Consider the following 22,983-nt stretch of genomic DNA (forward strand, 5'->3'; position numbering starts at 1 on the left):
ATACTAGGAAAGGGAGATTAGTCTGGAAGCAGACTTTCCCCTCCAACCTCCCATGGACATGTGCAAAACAGTAAAATAAGGTAAAATCTGATCCTCTGCTAAAATGTGAAGATTAGACTTAAAGTGACATACCTTTTTCCAAGCAATAGATAAAGCTTCAGCTTTCTTCTGGTCAAGCTCTTCAATAGTTGTGAGAATTTTTAACTTGTCCTGCTCTACGATTCTCTTTTTCCTCATTAAGTCGTTATACTGGTGCAATGAGAAAAAGATGTATTTCAATGAACTTTGTGCTGAAACACGTTTTGCGCTAACCAGATGGTTTTGCTGTTTATGGTGTCTGAAACTGTGAATTAGCCGTTCACCACAATACTGAAATCCAAACATTCACTCAGCTGTATGCAGGATTTAAGTTTTAGGGTATTATTTGCTAATTGAAGCATTAGAATTTTTGATAGCAAAGGGGAAGGAAGACCAAGATCAGTCTGAAGGTTGCACTTCCTTGTCCTGTTTCAAGGAAATTTTGTTAATGGTGTTTCACTTGCTTTTCCACAGAAGAAATGACCCTTCTGGAAGAACAGGTCCATTCTAATCATGAAATGGTACTAGAAAAGTTGTGTCAGTCAGAGGACAGTTTTGAGGGAATCCTGGAACAGCCTCAGATACAGATGAATTCAAGACAATCCCTCAACACCGTCAAAGCTATCCTACTTGAAGATGAACAGTTTTTTGATCTCCAGCCTTTAATTCTCAAGTACTGTAATGGATACCACAAAGCTTGCCAATACTGCTGTGGCCAGCCTACAATGGACTGGGGTAGAGAGGAATTATATTAGTCTTTTTACTATTCAAAGTCAAGATTATGCATAACCTAGAAAACTACTGCTCAAGTTGAGTAGTTCAGAAATTAGTATAAAAGATCTAAAAAAAGGTACCTTGCTACCTCGTGAATATTTAGTTTTTAGTGCATCTAGAAATACAGTATATGAAAATATAAAGCCATGTTACACACAATACCTTGTACTCAACTTGACCAATCATTATAGGTTAAAGCTGAGAATGCTTACCCTCTCCTCTGTCTCAGAAAGCATATTCATAGCTCTCATGTTCACATTCCTTCCCAAGTTCTCTTTTTTCTCCTGCAGTTGCTTCAGCTTCTGACTTGCTTCTCTAGGATCATTAGTTTTGAAGTCATAGGCTGTGTTTGGCTGACCAAAAAGTGGTCTCTCTGAAGCTAGCCACGCATACTCTGTCAGCATTTTGGTCACCTGTAAACAAGAAGATAACCTATAGTTTGATGGTTTTTGTTTGTTTGGTTGGTTTTTTTTTAATTCCCCCCCCTTCTAAAATATGAAATTAAAAAAGCAAAACCAAAGCCAAACAAAAAGTAACACTCACAAAATTAGCATCCTGAAATTAAACATTAATTCTATCCCAAAGTAGCACAGGTGTGCACCCTTTCAATCCTTCATGTGATTCCCAAGACTGCAGTTGAACCAAGATTTTAAAGGAGCTTTCAGACATACCCATCACATTCACCTGGAACACATTTTTCTCTATCTGGACTATGCCATAGTTACTAAATCTTGGCATTAGCTTCTTTAATCAGTTACCTGATTTGTCCATACAGGCAGAATGTTCTTCTCATTGATCACCTTCCTGCTGTGATCTAGTCTCTATTATTTTATACTGATAAGAACTGTTAAATTTACAGTTTCTATCCCCTCCTCCCGGGATAAAACTTTTCACACCAGGAGCTGCAAATATGACAGTGCTTACTAAGAAAAAAGGCTATTTTCTTTGTGTTTGGCAAGGGAATTAATCACTCTTGGTCACAAGAAGCAAGGAAAATGCATGGTTCTGAAATACCTTGGCAGCAGCATCAGCAGACTCTTGTTGATGCTTGCTGATGTTGTGTTCTATTGATTTAATCTGAAGCTGTAATTCATTATTTTGTTCTCTGCATTTTACCATCTCTGCAGATTTGGCCTTAATTTCTTTATCCTGTAACATAATTACTTCTTTTTGCTTGGCCAGCTCCTTCTGTGATTTCTCTACAGACTCCTGAAAAGCAAATCAAACAACCATTTATGATCTTATTTTAAAGGCTGGTGTTAGACAGTTGCTAGAATAGCAAGGAAAAAAGAAACAATTCACATGAGGTAACAAAGCCAAAAAATTACTATCTAGGTTAAATATCTGAGTGCTGTCAAGAGAAACCCAAAACCAAAACGCATTACAATTTGAGTTTTAGGGGATTGTATCTTCAGAACAGACAATGAAGCAAAATATTCACTTCTACCTTTGTCTCGGACACCTCAGCTGCCAAAGCATTAACTTGCTCTTGTAAGCATTTGATTGCTTTATCTGCAGCCTCTATCTGTTGTTTATAGGAGGCCTCTTCTTGTTTCAGCTCTTCAAGTTCCAGAACTAAAGCTTCAAGTTCCTAGAAAGATGGTTTCAAATTAATGAATTAGTTACACTTAAATGGAAAGAACTGAGATTCAGTTTGATATAGTATATGTTGCAGGAGATAAACTTCTTCATCAAGGGGGCAAGCTCAGAAAAAAAAAGTATCATCAATTTCTACGTCAGTGGCTACAGAGTAATACGTAAAATGAAGTACTAAAACTTAAGGAGAGCCAAACTTTCAGATTACTGCAATCACTTTTGAGAAATTGAGAAAATTGCCAAGAAAGTTTAAGTTTTACCTGCTGCTTTTCTTTCACTGTTTTGCTTGAAGCTTCTGCCTTTTTCTTGGCAGCATCTAGTTTGTCCTGGGCATTTTTTAGTTCCTTTTCACTTTCTGCTTTTGCATTTTTCATTTTACTCTCCAACATTTTGTATTTATCTTCTGCTTTCTTTTGGCTCTCTTTAGTATTCTTCAATGCTTCCGCACACTCCGCTGAATGAAGAGGTACAGAACTAAGACTGAGCACTCTTCTTGTGGTTAACGTGTAGAACCTGAACTCCAACTGAAATCAATCCATCTTTCCCTCCAACAGAAAAAAGTGCTCGTACATTCTCTAGTTACTGAAGTCAGCTATTTCAAGGATTACTCTAAGAAGGTGTGTCATTACTAGTTATTGGTAGGGCACCGAAAAAAGACAACCAGTCATTGAAAATTAATGAAAATAAGACTTTTCACACTTTTTGAAAGTGGCAAGTATATGCCAAATCACACGATCAATAAGTAATTAATCAGATGGCTACCTAATCATATATCACCTCATCCCTAGAATACTATGTCCACATATGTATTGCTTCCATCTGTCTGATACATATACATCACTTCCTTTTTTCTTTTGATGTTTTACTTATTGTTGCATTTGCTTTGGTTTACATTCTTCCTTAGCGGTGTGAGCAAGTGCTTCTTTCCAGGGCTTTCTAGTTACACAAACTATTTATATTGCTACCTGTAAATATCTACAGAAACGGATAGCTTGGAAAGAACAACTATTAGTCCAATATGGGATTCATTCCATGTTAAAACTTCCTTGCAAAGACATTTTTCCTTTTATTATAAAGTATATAAAGTCTTTAATAAAAATATAACCTCTACTACTACAGAATGTGAATCACTTCTATGCTGTGATTCTGTATTTGTTCCATATTCCAAAATATAAAGCTAGAATTATCTTTCACGGTGAAAATACTTTCTCAAGTAAAGATTCTGCTACCCAAACACCCACATCATTCTCAGCTACTAGCTTCCAGTTAAAAGATTAAGAACACATTCGTCACCAATGGTTCTCTTCAGGGCAAGCAGCTCCTCCTCTTGCTTGTGATAAGCACTTTGCTGAAGCTTTGTTTTCAACAGCTCTGCTTCCTCAGACTTCATCTCCCAGTCCTGCTTCAGATGCCGGTACCTATGAGACAGTGACGATACACAGTGCTATCATGAGGGGCACCCAGCACTTTAAAGTTGGAATAAGAAGATGTAGAAATAAGTAGATAAATATTTATATTCTCATTCCAATGTGAAACACAATCATGGCTGCAGGACAAATAAGGTTAAATGCATGGAAGTCTGATTAATTTCTCTTTTAACAGTAATTGTGAAGTTTGTAGGTTTATAAGTTACTATAACTCCTGGTTATGTAGCCTTGATAAGACACACCAGAAAGAAACAAAGGCAGCACATAGAATTTAGCTACAATTCAGAGCTGGTGTTTTTTCCAGCTGGTAGCAGGACAGATGCTAGGCTGAAGCACTAAAGAAAAAAATGCCTAAATGCAAAACTCATTTCTTCCTTTGTTCATATTTCTGGAAATCTATTACAAGTCAAAGTACTTTGAATAACATATCCAGCTGGTAGATAGCATATTATACAACACTACCTCCTCATGGGGTTTTTACAGAACTCACTAAATGTATTTTTATACTAAATTTTCTAAAAAAAGTCTTCAGTAACTGAGTGTCTGAAAATCAAATATACTTAAAAGTATCTAATTTAAATCTTTCCAGCAGTATCACACAGATATCCTCCTTTAGCATCTTTCTATTTTTATGTGAGAAAAATAAAAGCCATCACAAATTTAACTTCTGTACAGGTATTACAAGGTATGGCTGGAAAAGTCAGTTCTCCAGTGGTCTTCATGAAACTTTGGAAAATTTCAAGTGATTTAGGAACATTGCCAGGGCATGCAGGGGTGCAACTAGGAAGGCTAGAGCCCTTCTAGAATTAAATTTAGCCAGGGATGTTAAGGACAGCAATAAGGCATTTTTCAAGTACATCAGCAGCAGAAGGATGATGAGGGGGAACGTGGGCCCGCTGCTAAATGCTGAGGGTGCCCTGGTGTCTGAGGGTGCAGATTAGACCGAAGTACTGAATGCCTTCTTTGCTTCAGTCTTTATGGCCAAAGCTGACCCTTGGGAAGCCCAGACCGGCAAGGATAACAGGATGGCCAGGACAGCAGAGGAGTTGCCCTGGGTGGAAGAGGAAGAGGTTACAGACTTGTTGGCCAAGCTTAAGGCTCATAAGTCAATGGATCCCGATGGGATGCATCCTAGAGTGCTGAGGGAGCTGGCTGATGTGGTTGCTAAGCCTCTCTCCATCATTTTTGAACAATCATGGAGGACAGGCAAAGTGCCTGAGGACTGGAGAAAGGCCAATGTCACTCCAGTCTGCAAAAAGGGCAGGAAGGATGACCCAGGAAACTACAGGCCAGTCAGCCTCACCTCTATCCCTGGAAAGGTGATGGAACAACTCATCCTGAATGTTATCACTGAACATATGAAGGATAAGATGGTTAACAGGGGGAGTCAACATGGCTTCACCAAGGGGAAATCCTGTTTGATCAACCTGATAGCCTTCTACAAGGGCAAAACTGGCTGGCTAGATGAGGTGAGAGCAGCGGATGTCATCTACCTGACTTCAGCAAGGCTTTTGACACTGTCTCTCATAACATCCTCATCAGAAAGCTCAAGCAGTGTGGCTTGGATGAGTGGATGGACAGTGAGGTGGATCAAGAGCTGGCTGAATGACAGAGCCCAGAGGGTGGTGATCAATGGCACAAAGTGGAGTTGGAGGCCTGTGGCCTGTGGAGTTCCACAGGGATCGATGGTGGGGCCAGTCTTCTTCAATGTTTTCATCAACAACCTGGATGACGGGACAGAGTGTACCCTCAGCAAGTTCCCTGATGCCACCAAACTGGGAGGACTGGCTGACTTCCCAGAGGCTGTGCTGCCATTCAGCAGTATCTCGACCAGCTTGAGAGTTGGGCAGAGAGGAATCTCATGAGGTTCAACAGGGGCAAGTACAGAGTCCTGCAGCTGGGAAGGAACAACCCCATGCACCAGTACAGGCTGGGGATTGAACTGCTGGAGAGCAGCTCTGCAGAGAGAGACCTGGGAGTGCTGACTGATAATAAACTAACCATGAGCCAGCAATGTGCCCTCGTGGCCAAGAAGGCCAATGGCATCCTGGGATGCATCAAGAAGAGTGTGGCCAGCAGGTCAAGGGAGGTTCTGCTCCCTCTCTCCTCTGCCCTGGTGAGGCCTCATCTGGAGTCCTGTGTCCAGTTCTGGGCTCCTCAGCTCAAGAGGGACAGGGAAGTGCTGGAGAGAGTCCAGCGCAGGGCCACCAAGATGATCAAGGGTATAGAACATCTTTCTTGCGAGGAAAGGCTGCAGGAACTGGGGCTGTTTAGTCTGGAGAAGTGGAGATTGAGGGGTGATCTTGTTAACATTTATAAATATCTAAAGGGTGGGTGTCACGAGGTTGGGACATCCCTTTTTTCTATAGTAGCTGGCAACAGGACAAGGGGCAATGGGATGAAGCTGGAACACAAAAAGTTCCATGTAAACGTAAGAAAAAACTATTTCACTGTTCAGGTGAGGGAGCCCTGGCACAGGCTGCCCAGAGGGGTTGTGGAGTCTCCTTCCTTGGAGGTCTTCAAGACCTACCTGGACACGTTCCTATATGACCTGATCGAGGTGAACCTGCTTCTGCAGGGGGGTTGGACTAGATGACCTCTAAAGGTCCCTTCCAACCCCTACCATTCTGTGATTCTATGATTTCAGGTAGCCATTGTAAGTATTTTTTTTTAATTATCCAAAGTAAAGTTTTATTGCATATGTTATCTAAACACTAAAGTATCTTTTTCATTACTGTACTTGGAGGGGGAGAGAGAGGGAGAAACCCATTTTCTGCATATTGCATTCTTAACAGGCCCCTATGCCCTCCAAAAGTAAGTACTTCTTTATATTACATTTACCCAGTCACATAAGACAGACATTTTATAGGGCAAATCTTACTTTTCAGCATTACTCTTCAAGCTTGCCAGATCTTTCTCTACAGCCTCAAGTTCAAAATCATTTGTCTTGAGTTTTTCTTCAATGTCTTTCATTTCTTGAAGTTTAGACAATATTGGTACAGTCTTTGGGCGTGCACCTGATTCAGTGGAAAAAAAAACAACAAAAAGTCAGTAGGCAAAGTCAGGCTGACTGGAATTAGACTACTGGATGGATTCACCACTGGCAAACAGCAAACTCTAACAATGATGTCGGTTGATGATTCATTTTAGCTACAAAATAGAAAAGCAGCTAGGCTAATGTTACAGTAATTCCCAGTGGAGCCAAATAAGATTTAAGTATTTAAAGTCTAAACTACTTTATGCAAAATAGCTTGCCATTACTTTTTCCCTAATCAATCTTATTTCAGCTTAAAACTGAGAAATCTTTCCTCAAACAGATCATATTATCCCCAGCATGAGTCCACTAACAAAAAGGTTGCTGTTCATGTTTATAAAAAACATGCAGAGCAACAAACGAGGTCAACAGGAACAGTAGTATTTTCTGAATAAGAGCAGCACTTGCCTCCATGCAGGGTGCCATGGGGTTCGAACGTGTCTCCATCGACTGTAACAGTCTTTGTCATGATCCTTTTGTCAAAGGTCACTTTCTTTGCATTGTCCATATTGTTACAGATCAATGTCACTCCAAAGACATATTCCATTGCTTTCTGTAATCCAGGCTCATACCTAATCAGAGACAGGGCTAAGTCCAAGTTACCGGGACCAGCCTAGAAATTAAATGAAATTCGCAATCAGCACACCTTAACTTACAAGAATTTTCAAATTTAATTTGTGTCTTCTCTTGATAAAAACACTTTCTAAAAACGTTATTTTAAAACAATTTCAGATAAAAGTGGAATAACTAATATCCATTTAAGCATCACCCAGCCAAAAGGATACGAAGGAAAAAATAACATCAAGATACTCTCAAACCCTGTAGAAATTCTTGTTAACGTAACCATTAAGAAGCCCATGTTCTTATGAAAGAAACAAAATTACGCAAGCAAAACAGCGTAAATAGTGAATTTGTTTACATACCAAGGATTGGGCCAACTTGATGATTTCATGTGCAACACACCTGGCTGAAATTTTGTTTAGTGGAATGATGGTGTATTGACGCTTCAGTCCACCCTTCTCTAGAATCTTTTTGCCAGTAACCTCAAACGACAAGAGTTAGAAAGCATACCTGAACACAGAACTGGTTTTGTAAAGCAAGACAACAGGGCATTGTAAGAGGAATATACTGTTGACAGTAACTAGGCATGACTCTCTCAACCTAATTTAAACATGTTCATGGGTCCAAAGCACCTTGTAAGCACTTGGTAACAACACATATGCTCCCTCACCCTGGGTCACATGACCTTGTCTCAGCATTCAAAGTTGTCTTCATCTGACAGACATACCTCTGTGTCCACAATAATGTTATAGAGCTTCCCTCCAGCTGTCACTTCCAGGGCTTTTGCTTTGGACATGTCTTTCACAATGATCTGCGTCACAACAGGGCCTTTGACAGAGTTTCTATCCCAGTATTTTTCTGGGTCACTTAAAAGAAATTAAAATTAATGATAATCATCCCACACATCCTAAAAAACTTACATTTAAAAACTCACACTGCTTATAATACTGGTAAAAGAAACACTAAATGCTATCAGTAAAAAAACCCACAGAAAATGGTTAAATACTATAGGGCAACAGACCTTCCAATAAAGATTCAGTTACAAAGTCATTAAAAGAATGTCCTCCCTGATTTTGGTATAATTTGTTCATGGTAGTTTCAATTGATTTCAATTGATTTGGAGATCTTAACATTTATAAATATCTAAAGGATGGGCGTCAGGAGGTTGGGACATCCCTTTTTTCTGTAGTAGCTAGCAACAGGACAAGGGGTAATGGGATGAAGCTGGAACACAAAAAGTTCCATTTAAACATAAGAAAAAACTCTTTTACTGTGAGGGTGAGGGAGCCCTGGCACAGGCTGCCCAGGGAGGGCTGTGGAGGCTCTTCCTTGGAGGTCTTCAAGACCCACCTGGACATGTTCCTGTGTGACCTGATCTAGGTGAACCTGCTTCTGCAGGGGGGTTGGACTAGATGATCTCTAAAGGTCCCTTGCATTCTATGATTCTATGATTTCTACTATGGGTTCTATGACTAGTACAGCTATAGGAATATATTCAGACTGATTATTCCACAAACATATATTTGGTTAGTGGAGACATACACAATGCTGACTTCCACAGAGCAAGTGTACTTGCAGTCCTCAGGAAGGACTCTGAAAAGGAATAATTACATGATTTTTGAGTTTAGACCTTTGGTTTCTATAGTTCTATCTCCTGAAGCTGAGTTATAGCTTCTAAACACCATCATACAAAAACTCTAAAATTCCAGTGATTTTGATAAGGCTGTCAGTTAACAATGACTGTGTCACTTTCTCTGCTGTCCATTAATTCAGTAAACATTTCCTGACCCCTCCTCTTCACTTGCATTGCAGGTAATACAGTCATTATTCACTGGCACCAACAGGAAAATAAAAGATAAGCAACTGATGGAATTATCCTGTTAAGTCCTGCAAGCCATGCATAAAATGCTCCAAAAAGCACTTTCAAACATCTCTTAGGATCACACTGAGATCTTACTTGTATTCAAAGTGCAGATGAGGAAACTTTGTCATTAAACCTTCATATGCTTCTCTCAGACGGCTGATGTCCTCAGTCAGTGCCTTCTTTTTTGCTAAAAGGGTTTCTTCTTTTTGTTCTTAAGAGTGAAACACAAGCAGTAGACAAACATCCAGAGCACAGAAATCTACTAGCTTAAAAATTCGCATGTTACACTGTTTATCCACCTATTTGTAAAGAATACTTAATTGAAAGACTTTCTAAAATTCCTTCTATATTTCCAGTTTAGATAGATTAACACCATCACAATACCAACCATACAAAGGAAGAGTTTAAAAGTCTAATGCGCTTGTCTTAATATCCCCTCTGGAATATGTTTACAGGCTTGAGTAACTTCTGTACCAAATGTTACCTGGGACTAGAAACAAACTTCAAGAAGTACTTTAGGTAGGGAAAACTAGGAAGGAGTAGGGAGGTTGGTCACTTTTTCCATCAATATTTTAAATATTAATAAATTTTCCACCAACTCCAAAAATATTTGGCCTAAAGTTTATAATATCAAGGTATTCTAAACTATCTTCTGTGGAAGGTAAGAGTTTGCAGACCTTCGACCACAGAAATTTCTTTGTGCATGAAAGCAGCACACTTGGTTTTTCACTTCCTTTTCATAATGGCTCTGGCTGAGAGGGAGTTAACATTCCCTACAGCTGTCCTCATAGTGCTGGGCTTTGTATTGCTGATGTCCACAATGTAAGTGTTTTGGCTATTGCAGGGCATTAAGGATGTCCCTCCAATCCCTCCTTCAAAGGCCAGTAGGCTGAGGGTAGGCAAAGGCTGGGAAGGGACATAGCAAGGACTGCTGACCCAAACAGTATTCCACACTGCACTGAGCAATAAGAGCTAAGAGAAAGGAAGAAGGGAAAGGGCATTCATTATTAGGGTGTTTGTTTTCCAGGACAGCCACTACTCATACTGAGGCCCTTCTTCCCAGGAAGTGGCTGGACATTGCCTGCTAACGGGAAGCGGAGAGTAAATCTGTGTCTGTCAGAGACAGTCAGAGCTGCATCTAAGACAGACCCACTGCTGGGCAAGGCTGAGCCCATCAGTAATGTTGGCAGTGCCTGTGGCATAACAGAAAGGGTAAAAAACTGCTGCTTGACAGCAGTGAGTATGTGAGAGCAGCAACTGTGCAGGCATCCAGGTCAGTGAGGAAGAAGGGAAGCAGGTGCTCCAGGCTTGGAGCAGAGATTTCCCTGCAGCCCATGGTGCAGCCCATAGTGAGGCCCTGCTGCTGCAGCCATGAAGGCCAGAGCAGAGCAGACATCCACTTGCAGCCCCGGGAGGAGCCCATGCTGGAACAGGGAGATGCCTGAAGGAATCAGTGACCCTGTGGGAAATCCACATTGGAGCAGCTCCTGGAAGGAGCTGTTGCCCTGCAGGCAGCCCACACTGGAGCAGTTCGTTACTGAAGGAGTGTGCTCTGTGGAAAAGACACATGTGTTTAATGAAGAACTACAGCCCAAGGGGAGAACCCATATTGGAGATTCATGGAGGACTGTCTTTCGTGGGTGGAATCCCATGCTGGAGCAGGTGAAGAGTATGAGGAGGAAGGAGCAACACAGTCAATGTGTGATTTACTGACTCCAACTCACACTCCCCACTCTCCTGCATTACTTGTGGGGGTAAGGAGGTAGAAAAAGTCAGGAATGAATTTGAGCCTGGGAAGAAGGGTGGGGTGAGGGAAAAGTTAAGGTTTGTTCCTGCTTCTCATTACCCTACTCTGATTTGGTTGGTAAGAAACTAATTTCCCCAAGCTGAGTCTGTTTTGGCTGTGAGGGTAATTGCTGAGTGATCTCCCTGTCCTTATCATGACCCACAAGCCTTTGGATATATTTTCTCTCCCCTGTCCAGCTGAGGAGCAGCAGTGACACAGTGACTTCGTGAGGGACCTGGCAGTCAACCAAAGCCAATGCATCACTCTTTGTATCATGTTTCAGCTTCTACCAAAATCACACACAAGAAATCTGTACTGATCACCTTCATAGTTCAGCTTCTTCATTTGGTTTTCCAGTGATGCTTTTGTTTTACTGACAGCTTCAAATGCTTCTTGGTCTTTCCTGTAACTCCCATCCACCTTTTCAACTTTAGCTTGTTTTTTCTTTAATTCTTGTTGTGCATAATTCAACTTCATTTCAGCCTGTAAGGAGTAAGAAAATACATAACCAGAAGATCTTCAAAGAGAATCTTGCAGCTGCAGATTTAGAACACTTGCACTGACAAAGTGCTCATATGATTTATAAAAGTTTACACTGGTTGCAGAAACGCTAAAAACCAGCCTTGACCTTTTTAAAGTATGGCTCAGGTGATTTGGAAATGAAAACATGTATTTGGATGACTTACTACTCATATTAGTAGACAAGGAGAGTCTGAGAAGAAACAAAGTAAAATAATGTCGGATACTGCTGACCTCCTTTTAAAATCTTTTTTTTCCTTAAGTGAGACACGCAAGGTGCATTCTCAACTTTGAAAATTTAAATTCAGCCATGAAAACTACCTCAGCAGATGCGTTCCATCTTCAGACAAAAAGAAGTGGTGCCTGTTTCAGTCATGTGACTGGCACACAACTTAATTGAGGAGAAACAGTTACTTCTGAACTCTTCCCTTCCCACAGTCTCAGACATTTTTATTTTGATTCCATTAAGTTCTACTGTAGAAATCTCTATAGTATGAAAGTATATTATGGAGAGCAGCCTTAATTCCTTCCTGTTCAATATAATCCATCATTTCAATACTTGTGAGTCCTACTTTACATCTCAAATGCTTGTTACTGTACTTTGTTACAGGAACGTTATAGTTTTTTCCTATTTGTCTATATCTATGCAAGGATTTTTTTTTAATGACTTGTTTCTTCAGAAAGTCACCTTAATGCATATGTCAACGTGTAAAATATTGTATTGGGTCTGAGGTGTTGGTGATTTTCCACAGCAGCCCTTGTAATGCCTTCTGTCGGTAGCTAAAAGCATGTATTGATAGCACATCATTATTTTGACTCCTGCTCAAGCAGCATCAAGGCTGAGCCTCCAGCATTTCTTCCCCCACTTCCACCAATAGCTGTGGGTGGGCAGGATCCTGGGAGGGGCCACGGCCAGGACAGCTGACCGTATACCATATGACATCAGTTCAGCAATATAAACTTGGGGAGAGGAGCAGGAAGGGGGAGACATTTGTGATTCATTTTGGCCTTGCAAAGCAACCCTTACATGTACCAAAGCCCTGCTTCTCAGGAAGTGACCAGACCTCACTGCTGATGGGAAGTAGAGAATAGCAGCTTTATCTGCTTTGTTTTGCTTCTCATGCACATGGGTTTCTATTTTTTCTTTATATCTTCTTATATATTCTTTTGATATTTCTTTATTAAACTGCTTTTATCTCAAACCATGAGGCTTCCACCTTACTTTCTCCCTTCCCTGGCTTGCTGAGGAGTGGGGTGATAGAGTGGTGTGGTGGGCACCTGGCATCCAGCCAGGATCAAACCACCGCAAATATCTTGTATAGATATGCTGTGACTCTTTCCACTTACCTTTCAAGAATGTGTCATTTGGTTTTCAGACAATTTCTTAGCAGAAGCAGGAAGTCTGCTCTGAGATAGGCAAAGCTTTTTTTCTTACCTGTTTAGCCTCTGTTATTGCTTTGCTGATTTCATTCTTGCAGGTCAACATTTGCCCAGCAAGAGTAGCTTCTTCCCCGCCATCATTACCAGACAAACCAGCAGATAAAGCATTAAAATACTGTTGTGCTGCAGATAAAGCATCTGCTTCCTTTTCACTTGCATCCTGTAGACCATTTAGTTCATTTTTGATCTTCTTTACTTCCTTCTCCTTTGATGCTAATGCTTTAGACTCCTTCAGTCAACAAAGAACAAAAACAAACAAACAAAAAAAAGGAGAACCCGAGTCCCATTAACTTTAGATTCATGTTGTTTAGTTGAGCAGCCTTGAGTAATCACCTACATTTCTATGACTCTTTGTCAGATTTTGTGGTCTTATAATTTGTCTTTGGATGTGAATTTTCAAGTGTATACTTGCCCCATGAGTGCACTATCCACATAAAGATCTACAGAAAAATGAAATACAGAGATATGACAACTGCTCAGGAACTAGGAGAAATAGCTCTTTCTTCTCAATACCTAAAAAGTAAATTATTTTTCAGTGGTCTTGTTGCATTAAAAAATCTAAAAAAAAAAACCCAACCATCAGAAATATAAAAGGTAGAAATTTCTCCTTTAAGAATAGCACCTGTCCAGAGAATACAATACCTTTGAAGCTACAGGGCTCTCCTGAGCATAATAAAGGAGGAGTCAACAATGTAAAAATGAGTCAAATGAAGCACTGGCTGAGAAGCTGGTGCCGGAGGGAAGGTTTTGGATTCTACGACAACAGATCCTTCCTTGGGGACTACAGCTTGATAGGACAGGATGGGATTCATCTCTCCTGTAAGGGCACTAGATTATTTGGGAATAGGCTAGCAAACTTGATCAAGAGGGCTTTAAACTAAGGGACTTGTAGGGTAGGGGGAGAAGCAACGTAAAACAAGCTGCCCTCTCTGGCTGGGAAACAGGACAGGGAATGCAAGGATAAGTGCCCTTCATCTGCACATTGGGCTGAGATACGGAAGGCTGACCACCCTGAGAAAGAGCCAAACCAGGGAGGAACCTCCTGCACCTGTCCAGGGAAACCTGTGTGTTTGAGTAAGCCCCTGCGCTGCCTCTACACCCTTGCACGCAGCCTGGGGAATAAGGAGGAACTGGAGATGTGGGTGTGGATGTGGGGCTACGACCTCATTGCAGTCACAGAGACATGGTGGGACAGCTGCCATGACTGGAGCACAGCCATGGAGGGTTACGTGTTGTTCAGGAAGGCCAGGCTGACAAAGAGGAAGCAATTAATGTGCATTGAGCTCTGCCTGGGTGGGGATGAGGGGCAGATTGAGTACTTATGGGTGAAAATTAATGGGCAGGACAAGGCAGGTGATATTGTTGTAGGAGTTTGCTGCAGGCCACTTGATCAGGAGGAGAATGTGGATGAGGCCTTCTACAAACAGCTGACAGCTGCCCTGGTCCTCATAGGGGACTTCAACCACCCTGATATTTGCAGGGATAGCCACACAGCCAAGCACACACAGTCCAGGAGGTTCCTACAGATTGCTGATGACAACTTCCTGTCGCAGGTGATCGAGGAACCAACAAGGAGGGGTGTGCTGCTGGACCTGATACCGATGAATAAGGAGGGTCTGGTTTGGGATGTTAAAGTTGGAGGCAACCTGAGCTGCAGTGACCATGAGATGGTAGAGTTCAAGATCCTGGTGTGGAAGGGGCAGGACACAAAGCAGGACCGTGACCTGGATTTCAGCCGAGCCGACTTTGGCCTCTTCAAACATCTACTTGGACGGATATTATGGGATATGATTCTAGATGGCAGAAGTGCCCAAGAGAGCTGGTCAATCTTCAAGCAACACTTCCTCCAAGCCCAGGATCAGTGTGTCCCAATGCGTCAGAAGGGAGGAAAAGGAGGTAGGATAAGCAAGGATATGCTCGGATAACTCAGGCAGAAAGCAGCCATCTATGAGAAGTGGAAAATTCTGGGGAAGAGTATAGGAACATTGCCAGAACATGCAGGGCTGCAGCTAGGAAGGCTAGAGCCCTTCTAGAATTAAATTTAGCCAGGGATGTTAAGGACAGTAATAAGGCATTTTTCAAGTACATCAGCAGCAAAAGGAAGCTAAGGAGGTATGTGGGCCCACTGCTAAACACCAAGTGCCCTGGTGACCGAGGATGCAGAGGCCTGAATGCCTTCTTGGCTTCAGTCTTTACAGTCAAGGCCAGCCCTCAAGAACCCAGTCCAGCAAGGATAACAGGATGGCCAGGACAGACAGGACTTGCCCTGGGTGGAAGAGGAAGAGGTTACAGACTTGTTGGCCAAGCTTAAGGCTCATAAGTCAATGGGTCCTGATGAGATGCATCCTAGAGTGCTGAGGGAGCTGGTTGATGTGATTGCTAAGCCTCTCCATCATTTTCTGAACACTCATGGAGGACAGGTGAGGTGCCTGAGGACTGGAGAAAGGCCAATGTCACTCCAGTCTTCAGACTCAGGAGACTACAGGCTGATCAGCCTCACCTCCATCCCTGGAAAGGTGATGCAACAATGCATTCCGAATATTATCACTAAATATATGAAATAAAAGATGGTTATCAGGATGTGGACTCACCAAGGGGAAATCCTGTTTGACCAACCTGATAGCCTTCTACAAGGGCAAAACTGGCTGGCTAGATGAGGGGAGAGCAGCAGATGTCATCTACCTTGACTTCAGCAAGGCTTTTGACAGTCTCCCATAACATCCTCATCAGAAAGCTCAAGCAGTGTCACTTGGATGAGTGGACAGTGAGGTGGATCGAGAGCTGGCTGAATGACAGAGCCCAGAGGGTGGTATCAATGGCACAGAATCAACTTGGAGGCCTGTGGCCAGTGGAGCTCCACAGGGATCCATTCTGGGGCCAGTTTTGTTCAACATCTTCATCAACGACCTGGATTAGGGGATAAAGTGTACCCTCTGCAAGTTCCCTGAAGGCTAGTGGCATCCTGGGATGCATCAAGAAGAGTGTGGGCAGTAGGCCAAGGGAGGTTCTTCTCCCCCTCTCCTCTGCCCTGGTGAGGCCTCATCTGGAGTCCTGTGTCCAGTTCTGGGCTCCTCAGCTCAAGAGGGACAGAGAACTTATGGAGAGAATCCAGCATGGGGCCACCAAGATGATCAGGGGACTGGAACATCTTTCATACAAGGAAAGGCTGCAGGGACTGGGGCTGTTTAGTCTGGAGGAGACTGAAGGGGGATCTTATTAACATTTACAAATATCTAAATGGTGGGTGTCAGGAGGTTGGGGCATCCCTTTTCTCTATAGCAGCTAGGAACAGGACAAGGGGTAATGGGATGAAGCTGGAACACAAAAAGTTCCATTTAAATATAACAAAAAACTCTTTTACTGTGAGGGTGAGGGAGCCCTGGCACAGGCTGCCCAGGGAGGGTGTGCAGTCTTCTTTCGTGAAGGTCTTTAAGACCTGCCTGTGTATGTTCATGTGCAACCTGATCTTAGTTGGACTTGCTTCTTGCGGGGGGGTTGGACTAGATGACCTCTAAAGGTTTTTTCCTTATCATAACATGTAGGAAAACACAGCTGTCCCCCTCAATCGGAATTTTATAGTCTCTAAAGAAAGTTATATACATAGGTCTTACCTCCTGCATGTGTTTTACCAGCTCTTCATATTTAATCTCTTCACTTTTTAAGTTTCGCTTCTTGAGATCAAGGGCACTTTGTGCCCTAGTATTCACTCTCTGCAATTCTGAAAAAGCATCTTCCAGTGAACGGAGTGCACCACCAACTTCCTACAGTCAGAAATAAAAGAAATTTAGTTTAGCCTAAGAAACGGATACAGTATTTGCAATATTTCATCTTCAGTTCACAGCTGTATGTAGAAGAGAAAAAACATCTGATCAAGCAGGCAGTTAGACTCCAATGCAAACAGATCCTAACATCCCTTCCCTCTGAAATCTAAACTAACTTGAAGCCACTACTTGTAGTGGTTTTATCTGGGCCAGGTTTGTTTTTGGGTTTTTTTTTGGTTTTTTTTTTGGTTTTTTTTTGTAGCCAAGGTGGCTACAGGGGTGGCTTCTTTAAGCAAAGAGCTGCCAGAAGCTTCCCCTGTAGCTCACAGGGTTAGGGCCAGTCATTTCTAAGGTAGACCCTGCACCTGACCCAGGCCTGGCCAATTAGTGACTGAAGTAACGTCCCTGTGAATAATGTATTTGAGAAGCGGAAGAAGTTGCTGTGCAGCTGCTGAAGAGCAGCTGCAAACAGGGAGTGAGAATGTAAAAATATCTCTGAAGACATCAAGGTCAGTGGAGAAGGGCGCTTAGGCCCTGAAAAAAAAGACTCCCCTGTGACCTGTGGTGCAGCCTGTGGTGAGGCAGCTGTGCCCCTGCAGCCCATGGAGGCCAGCAGGGAGCAGAGACCCACTTGCAGCCTGTGGAAGACCCCATGCCAGAGCGAGTGGATGCCTGAAGGAGGCTGTGACTCTATGGGAAGCTCACCCTGGAGCAAGTTTCTGGCAGGACTTGGGAGCCTGTGGGGAAAGAGGAGCCCACACCAGAGCAGGTTTGCTGTCAGGATTTGTGATCCTGTGAGGGACTCAGGCTGGAGCAGTTGGTACCCAAAGGACTGTTCTCTGGGTGGATGACCCACATTGGGGCAGGATGTGAGAAGCTGCCCTCATGGGAGGCCCCATGTGGGAGCAGTTCCTGAGGAACTGCAGCCCATGGATGGACCCACGCTGGGAAGTTTGTGAGGGACTGCCTCCTGTGGGGAGGGACCCCACAGTGTAGCAGTGGGGAATGTGAGGAGGCCTCCCTCTGAAGTCCATCTGTAATCAACTGACCGCAACCTCCATCCCCCATGCTGCTGGAGGGGAAGGAAAGGGAGTCCTGGAGGGAAGGGTTGGGGGAGGTGTTTTAAGATTCAGTTTTATTTCTTATCTCCCTGTTCTTATTGTTCCTTTAATAAATCAAACCTTTTCTCCTGAAGACTGAAGTTGAGTCTGTTTTGCCTGTGATGCTGACTGATCTCTCCATCCTTACCTCAACTCACAAACCGTTCATTATATTTCTCTCTCTCCTGACTAGTTTAGGAGGGGAAGTGACATTATGGCTTGGTGGACAGATGGCTAAACCACCACATTACTGAAGATCCACATCAGTCCCTACCATGGGTCACTGTCTCTGCACAAAAAAGCCTATGGGCCATCCTGTATCTAACCACATTTACTGTCCCCAAAATCTGAGGTCAGTACATATCTTTATCGAACAAGCCTTTCATTTCTTTTGAGACATCAACAGAAAGGGAGAAGAAGAGAAATCTCTGGCAAAACTTAAAATTAACATGAGGGCAAACTGTTTCCATTCTTCAGTTATTAATTTACAGTGATAGGAAGTAAAGCACTTCAAACGAACACTTTCAAGGTATGTCTTTTAGACAACAGCTAACAATGGTCATGAGCAGCATATCATCCAAACAACTCACCAGAAGAAGATAAAAATTCAAAGGTGTAAAAGTAAACCTCTTCTCATATAATGCCTTGTATTCAGACACTCATGAACGTAACTGTTGTCACTCACCTTATCCCTTTCTTTTTCCATCTCCGCTATTTCTTCATTAAGTTCTTTCAATTTCCTTTCATTTTCAGACATTGATTCTTTAAACTTCTCTATGTTGGTCTGCATTTCCTTTAATATTCCTGTGGAGGACAGCTTTGTCTCTTCAGCCAGCACAAATTGATAAGCTATACAGAGACGGCTCAAATGTTCTATTTTTTGTGTTACTTTTTGGTACTCTAGATATGAAGATCGGTCCTGAAAAGACACCAATGAAGAAAACTCTAAAAATCGATATGGAAAATAATATTAAGTAGGACAGTTACAGAATTCTTCTGAGCACTTCTACCAAGATTATGATCTGTAGGTAAGTGGCAGGATTCTCCATGTTAAGTACTATAATCAGTATTGCAGTATTCATTGCAGGCCTGTTTGGGAAAATCTTAGATAAAACAAGACTTGCACGAGTGATTGTACAGCAGAAACATCACTTGAAAAGTTTTTTAGGAAACAACATGTTTTTATCTTCTATTTTGATCTAGTTCTCTCGTTTTCTTCCTTCTCCCTACATCCCTCTCTAGGATCTCCTCAAAGTCCTGAATGTCACATTCTCTGTTTTTGGGAAGGATAAATTTTATCTCTCTTAAAAGATTCTACAAAGCTTGAAAGCATGCTATTGTTTTAGCCCCCATATACTGGCTCAGGGCAGCTGAATGTGTTTTCTCAGTACTTTAAAAGAGTTCTACCACTCTCCAGATTTTCCCATACCTCTCTTAGTTTCTGTAAAGTGGGAGTGATCTCCTCATCCAAGATCTGAAACACAGAACAGGACATTTATGTTCCAATTTTAAAAACTCTTACATGTCTAAGTGTGAACACATCGTTCCAAGTGCAGAAAATAAACATTTTACAAGTTAAAAAGCACACTACACTAGTTAATCAGTTATCTTTAACAAATATAAAATAAAGTTTACTTTCCAACATGTAGTACCTTTTGAATCTCTTTCAGTTTGGATTCCTTCTTCTCTATGGTCTTCTGGGCAGTTATTTTCTTACTTTCGTACATCCTAGTACCAGCTGCTTCTTCAATCATAGATAAAATCTAAAATAAAGCAATGTGGAAAAATAATGGTGTTTCTTCTTATGCTAGATAGGTTCAACTCACAATTAAGTTGAATGCTTCATCTCCCTCTGTTTTGGTTTTTTTTTTTTTTTTTCCTTTTGCCTGCCCTCCTGTTCCAAATATTGTTTCATGTTATTCGAGCCATACTAGTAAAACTTCTGAGAAAAAACTTCCACGGCTCTTACCTCTGGTGGCTTCATATTTAGGACTTTGGTAATTCGTCCCTGGTGACAGAAAGAAAAAAGAATGGTGTTTGTGTACCATGCAATAGAGTAAAAAAAAACACCCTAAAACCCAAACACAAATGAAACAGAAAAAAAACCTGACAAAAACACAAACCCAAAAGACCTTGATAATTTTTAGACATTTTAAGTTCAGGATAATCTAGTTTACACATTTGTTTTGGTCTTGAAAGCTCAAATGAGCTACCTCTTCAGTCAGCACACTTGAAATAGCCCTTATATCTTCCCTTAGGCTTGTAATCCACATTCCTGATTACATCTTAATGAAGTAATGTGCTGATTTTTTTTTGAGAGTCTGAGCTGCTGATGCTGAATAAGCTCTTAATCATAAATTGGCTTTTTAAAGATTTAGCTCATGTATAACTAGGCCGAAGTAGAAGAGGTGCAAAACTACCCTCTCTCTGCCTCCACAAGCTGAGTGAGTTGCATCTGAAAAAGTAATCCTATACTGTTTTATTATTCCTTGCAAATATTTCAAAGATTTGTCTGTTCCCCTTGTTGATGTTTATAAGGGTCTTTTCAGCTGGTCAGCTCTTTGTTAATTGTACCTAAATAGGCAGATACACCAACTCCATTCAAAATGCTGCCTAACATGGAACACATATAATAAAAAAGCAAACATGTATTATTAGCTTCATAACAAAAGTAACATCTATCTGTTAAAGAGGAAAAAAAGGAAAATAAAATTGGAATGTTTCAGAAAAAGCTTGCTATACAAAGGTCTTGTGCTACAAGACATGCATTTTAGAGTCAAACTATGCCATACTGGAAATCTTAACTACTTAACAGACATTTGATTTTCACTCAATAAGAAGTTGCTTTGCTGGCATATAAGAAATTAAGTGTTTTTCCACCATCCATCTGGCCTCCAGTTTAGTACAACTTCTGTTCTTTTTGGACATCTTACAAACAGACACACACACACACACACAATACCTGCATAATGAGGAAGTGAGGATTATTGACATTGAGTCCAACAGAACAGAAGAGATCCTGCACGCGTGTGTTAGTAGCATTCACACCATTGATGAGATACTTATTTCTACCTCCAATGATAATCTGGAGAATCAAAAGAAACAGAAGAATCTTTGAGTGATTTTAAAGTGACTTAACATTACAATAAAAAACCTGAGCAAATCCTATATATTATGTCTTTGCATGCACATATATATGCATGCTGTACAGAATATCAGAACAGATTGCATTGGACTTAAGAGACATATAAAATATCTAGCTAAAATATAAAAATGATCAGTCACAGAAGGCAATACTGACAAGAAAATGTTTAACTCTGAAAAAAAAGAAAAAAAAATTGAAAAATTTTCTCAAAAAAACCCCCCAAAAACATCTTGGGAGACATCTTCATCAGAAAGATAAAGGTTTCTTTGTTCTTGGAGACCAAATTTAACCATTCCGCTATTAAGAAGAAAATATGAAAGCAGAAGAAAAACCCACACAAGAAATTATAGCTTGCACTAAGAACATTATTTCGTTATGATTATTATTACAATAATACTTCTATGCAAATCCATAGAAAACACTACTGATACAATATGTTTAACAATATTAAACTAAATTCCAAAGTAATTCTGATTTATTTTAATCTAGTACAGTGGATTTGGTGCCTTGTTTTGTTTTATTAACTACACTATAGAAGCAGTGCCCCAATTGCAAAAAAACTCAAGGACTTGAAAAACTACCTTTTCATTTTTTTAAAGTTGTTCTGATGAGTAGGGTAAAAAAGTATGTAGGTTACTAAGCAACAGATATTGAAGACTCACCTGCCTAGTGATAGTGATCTCATTGTTACCTTCAAATCCCAGAGGACTTCGTTCCTTGTCAGAATTATCAAAGGTAATAGACACAGTTGCTTTAGTAATTCCAGATTGTCCATTTTTATAAACTAGATCTTGCAGGTGGGAAGCTCGTACCTAAATCCATGGAACACACAAATAATTTTTTTTTTTAAATTTTCATTGCACAGCTTCAGTGCAATTGGTTTGGGAGAAATGAATGAAAAACAATGAAAGAAAAGCAGATCTACCTGTAGTTTTAAGAGTTCATGTGAGAGACAGGAATTGCAAGGTGCTAGAGTTGTAAAACTACAGAGTGTGCCAGTCGAGTTTTAGTGAGCCATTTATTTTTTTTCTGCATGAGATTCCTGACAGAAACTGAATTGATGTTGAAGAAAAAGGTAAAGAAAGAAGCCAGATGACTAGTTCAGTCACCAGAATGCTTACTTAAAGAACATCTATTCTTCTTATTGTTCAAAATGCAGTTCACAGGAAAATTAATTAGAAGGAGTTCCTTGGAGGGCTGCATTGCATGAAGAAGGCTGCCTTTTTTTTTTTATGATGAATGAGTTAGCCAAACTTTAAGACTCAATCCAGAAGATAAAAAGTTTATTACAAATAAACAAGTTAGTGTCTTTAGCTGCAAAATAACTTTGGCTTGAGTATGCTACCTTTTAAGTTGGTATTTTTAATGTTCCAAGCTGCATATTTTCAGCTACTGTAGTACATTGATGAAATTGCAATTTGATCCTAATGTAACAATAACCAGGCGTGATAGTGAGCTCATTTTATGCAACGAAAAATCCAAATAATTACACAAGAGTTTTATATGAAACACTGTTGACAGAAGAAAACCCTTTCTTAAATGCCCCCTCTTCCTTTACCTGTGACAGGTTGGAGATTCCCAACAGGAAACAGATTGAGTCCAAGATATTGGACTTGCCACTACCGTTCAAACCAGTAATAGCATTGAATAATGGGTCAAAGTTACTAACTTCAGTCCTCTGAGCATACGACTTAAAACCTTCAAGAATAATTGATTTGATATACATCTTCTCCGTGTTCCTAAGGAATCTGGCAAAGTATTCCTCTCAAGAGTACGAAGGGAAATATCTGTGTAATCCTACACATTTCAAAGGAAACAAAAACACAACAAACATATTATACTGCATGTCAAATAACCAGCTGAATTTGTGAGAAAATGGAAAGAACACATGTCTTCTA

General features: G+C 41.0%; 1 protein-coding gene across 1 annotated transcript in view; it reads right to left on the reverse strand.

The window, feature by feature from the left end:
• The window catches only part of SMC2 (structural maintenance of chromosomes 2), a 28,162-nt gene that overhangs the window by 4,421 nt on the left and 758 nt on the right, over positions 1 to 22,983 (reverse strand). The window contains exons 2-22 of the mRNA XM_062018328.1: positions 22,644 to 22,882; positions 21,748 to 21,897; positions 20,903 to 21,025; positions 19,910 to 19,948; positions 19,593 to 19,703; positions 19,370 to 19,414; positions 18,626 to 18,859; positions 16,691 to 16,840; positions 13,075 to 13,308; positions 11,444 to 11,603; positions 9,428 to 9,545; positions 8,198 to 8,336; positions 7,833 to 7,952; positions 7,318 to 7,522; positions 6,757 to 6,892; positions 3,742 to 3,866; positions 2,709 to 2,902; positions 2,300 to 2,443; positions 1,867 to 2,061; positions 1,065 to 1,265; positions 133 to 249 (exon numbers count right to left, since the gene is read on the reverse strand). Of these exons, the coding sequence (XP_061874312.1) occupies positions 133 to 249; positions 1,065 to 1,265; positions 1,867 to 2,061; positions 2,300 to 2,443; positions 2,709 to 2,902; positions 3,742 to 3,866; positions 6,757 to 6,892; positions 7,318 to 7,522; positions 7,833 to 7,952; positions 8,198 to 8,336; positions 9,428 to 9,545; positions 11,444 to 11,603; positions 13,075 to 13,308; positions 16,691 to 16,840; positions 18,626 to 18,859; positions 19,370 to 19,414; positions 19,593 to 19,703; positions 19,910 to 19,948; positions 20,903 to 21,025; positions 21,748 to 21,897; positions 22,644 to 22,811 (3,108 nt within the window). The 5' untranslated portion in view covers positions 22,812 to 22,882. The remainder of the gene's footprint in view (positions 1 to 132; positions 250 to 1,064; positions 1,266 to 1,866; positions 2,062 to 2,299; positions 2,444 to 2,708; positions 2,903 to 3,741; positions 3,867 to 6,756; positions 6,893 to 7,317; positions 7,523 to 7,832; positions 7,953 to 8,197; positions 8,337 to 9,427; positions 9,546 to 11,443; positions 11,604 to 13,074; positions 13,309 to 16,690; positions 16,841 to 18,625; positions 18,860 to 19,369; positions 19,415 to 19,592; positions 19,704 to 19,909; positions 19,949 to 20,902; positions 21,026 to 21,747; positions 21,898 to 22,643; positions 22,883 to 22,983) is intronic.

This window comes from Colius striatus, chromosome Z, assembly GCF_028858725.1.
Source record: "Colius striatus isolate bColStr4 chromosome Z, bColStr4.1.hap1, whole genome shotgun sequence".
In the NCBI taxonomy this organism is placed as follows: domain Eukaryota; kingdom Metazoa; phylum Chordata; class Aves; order Coliiformes; family Coliidae; genus Colius; species Colius striatus.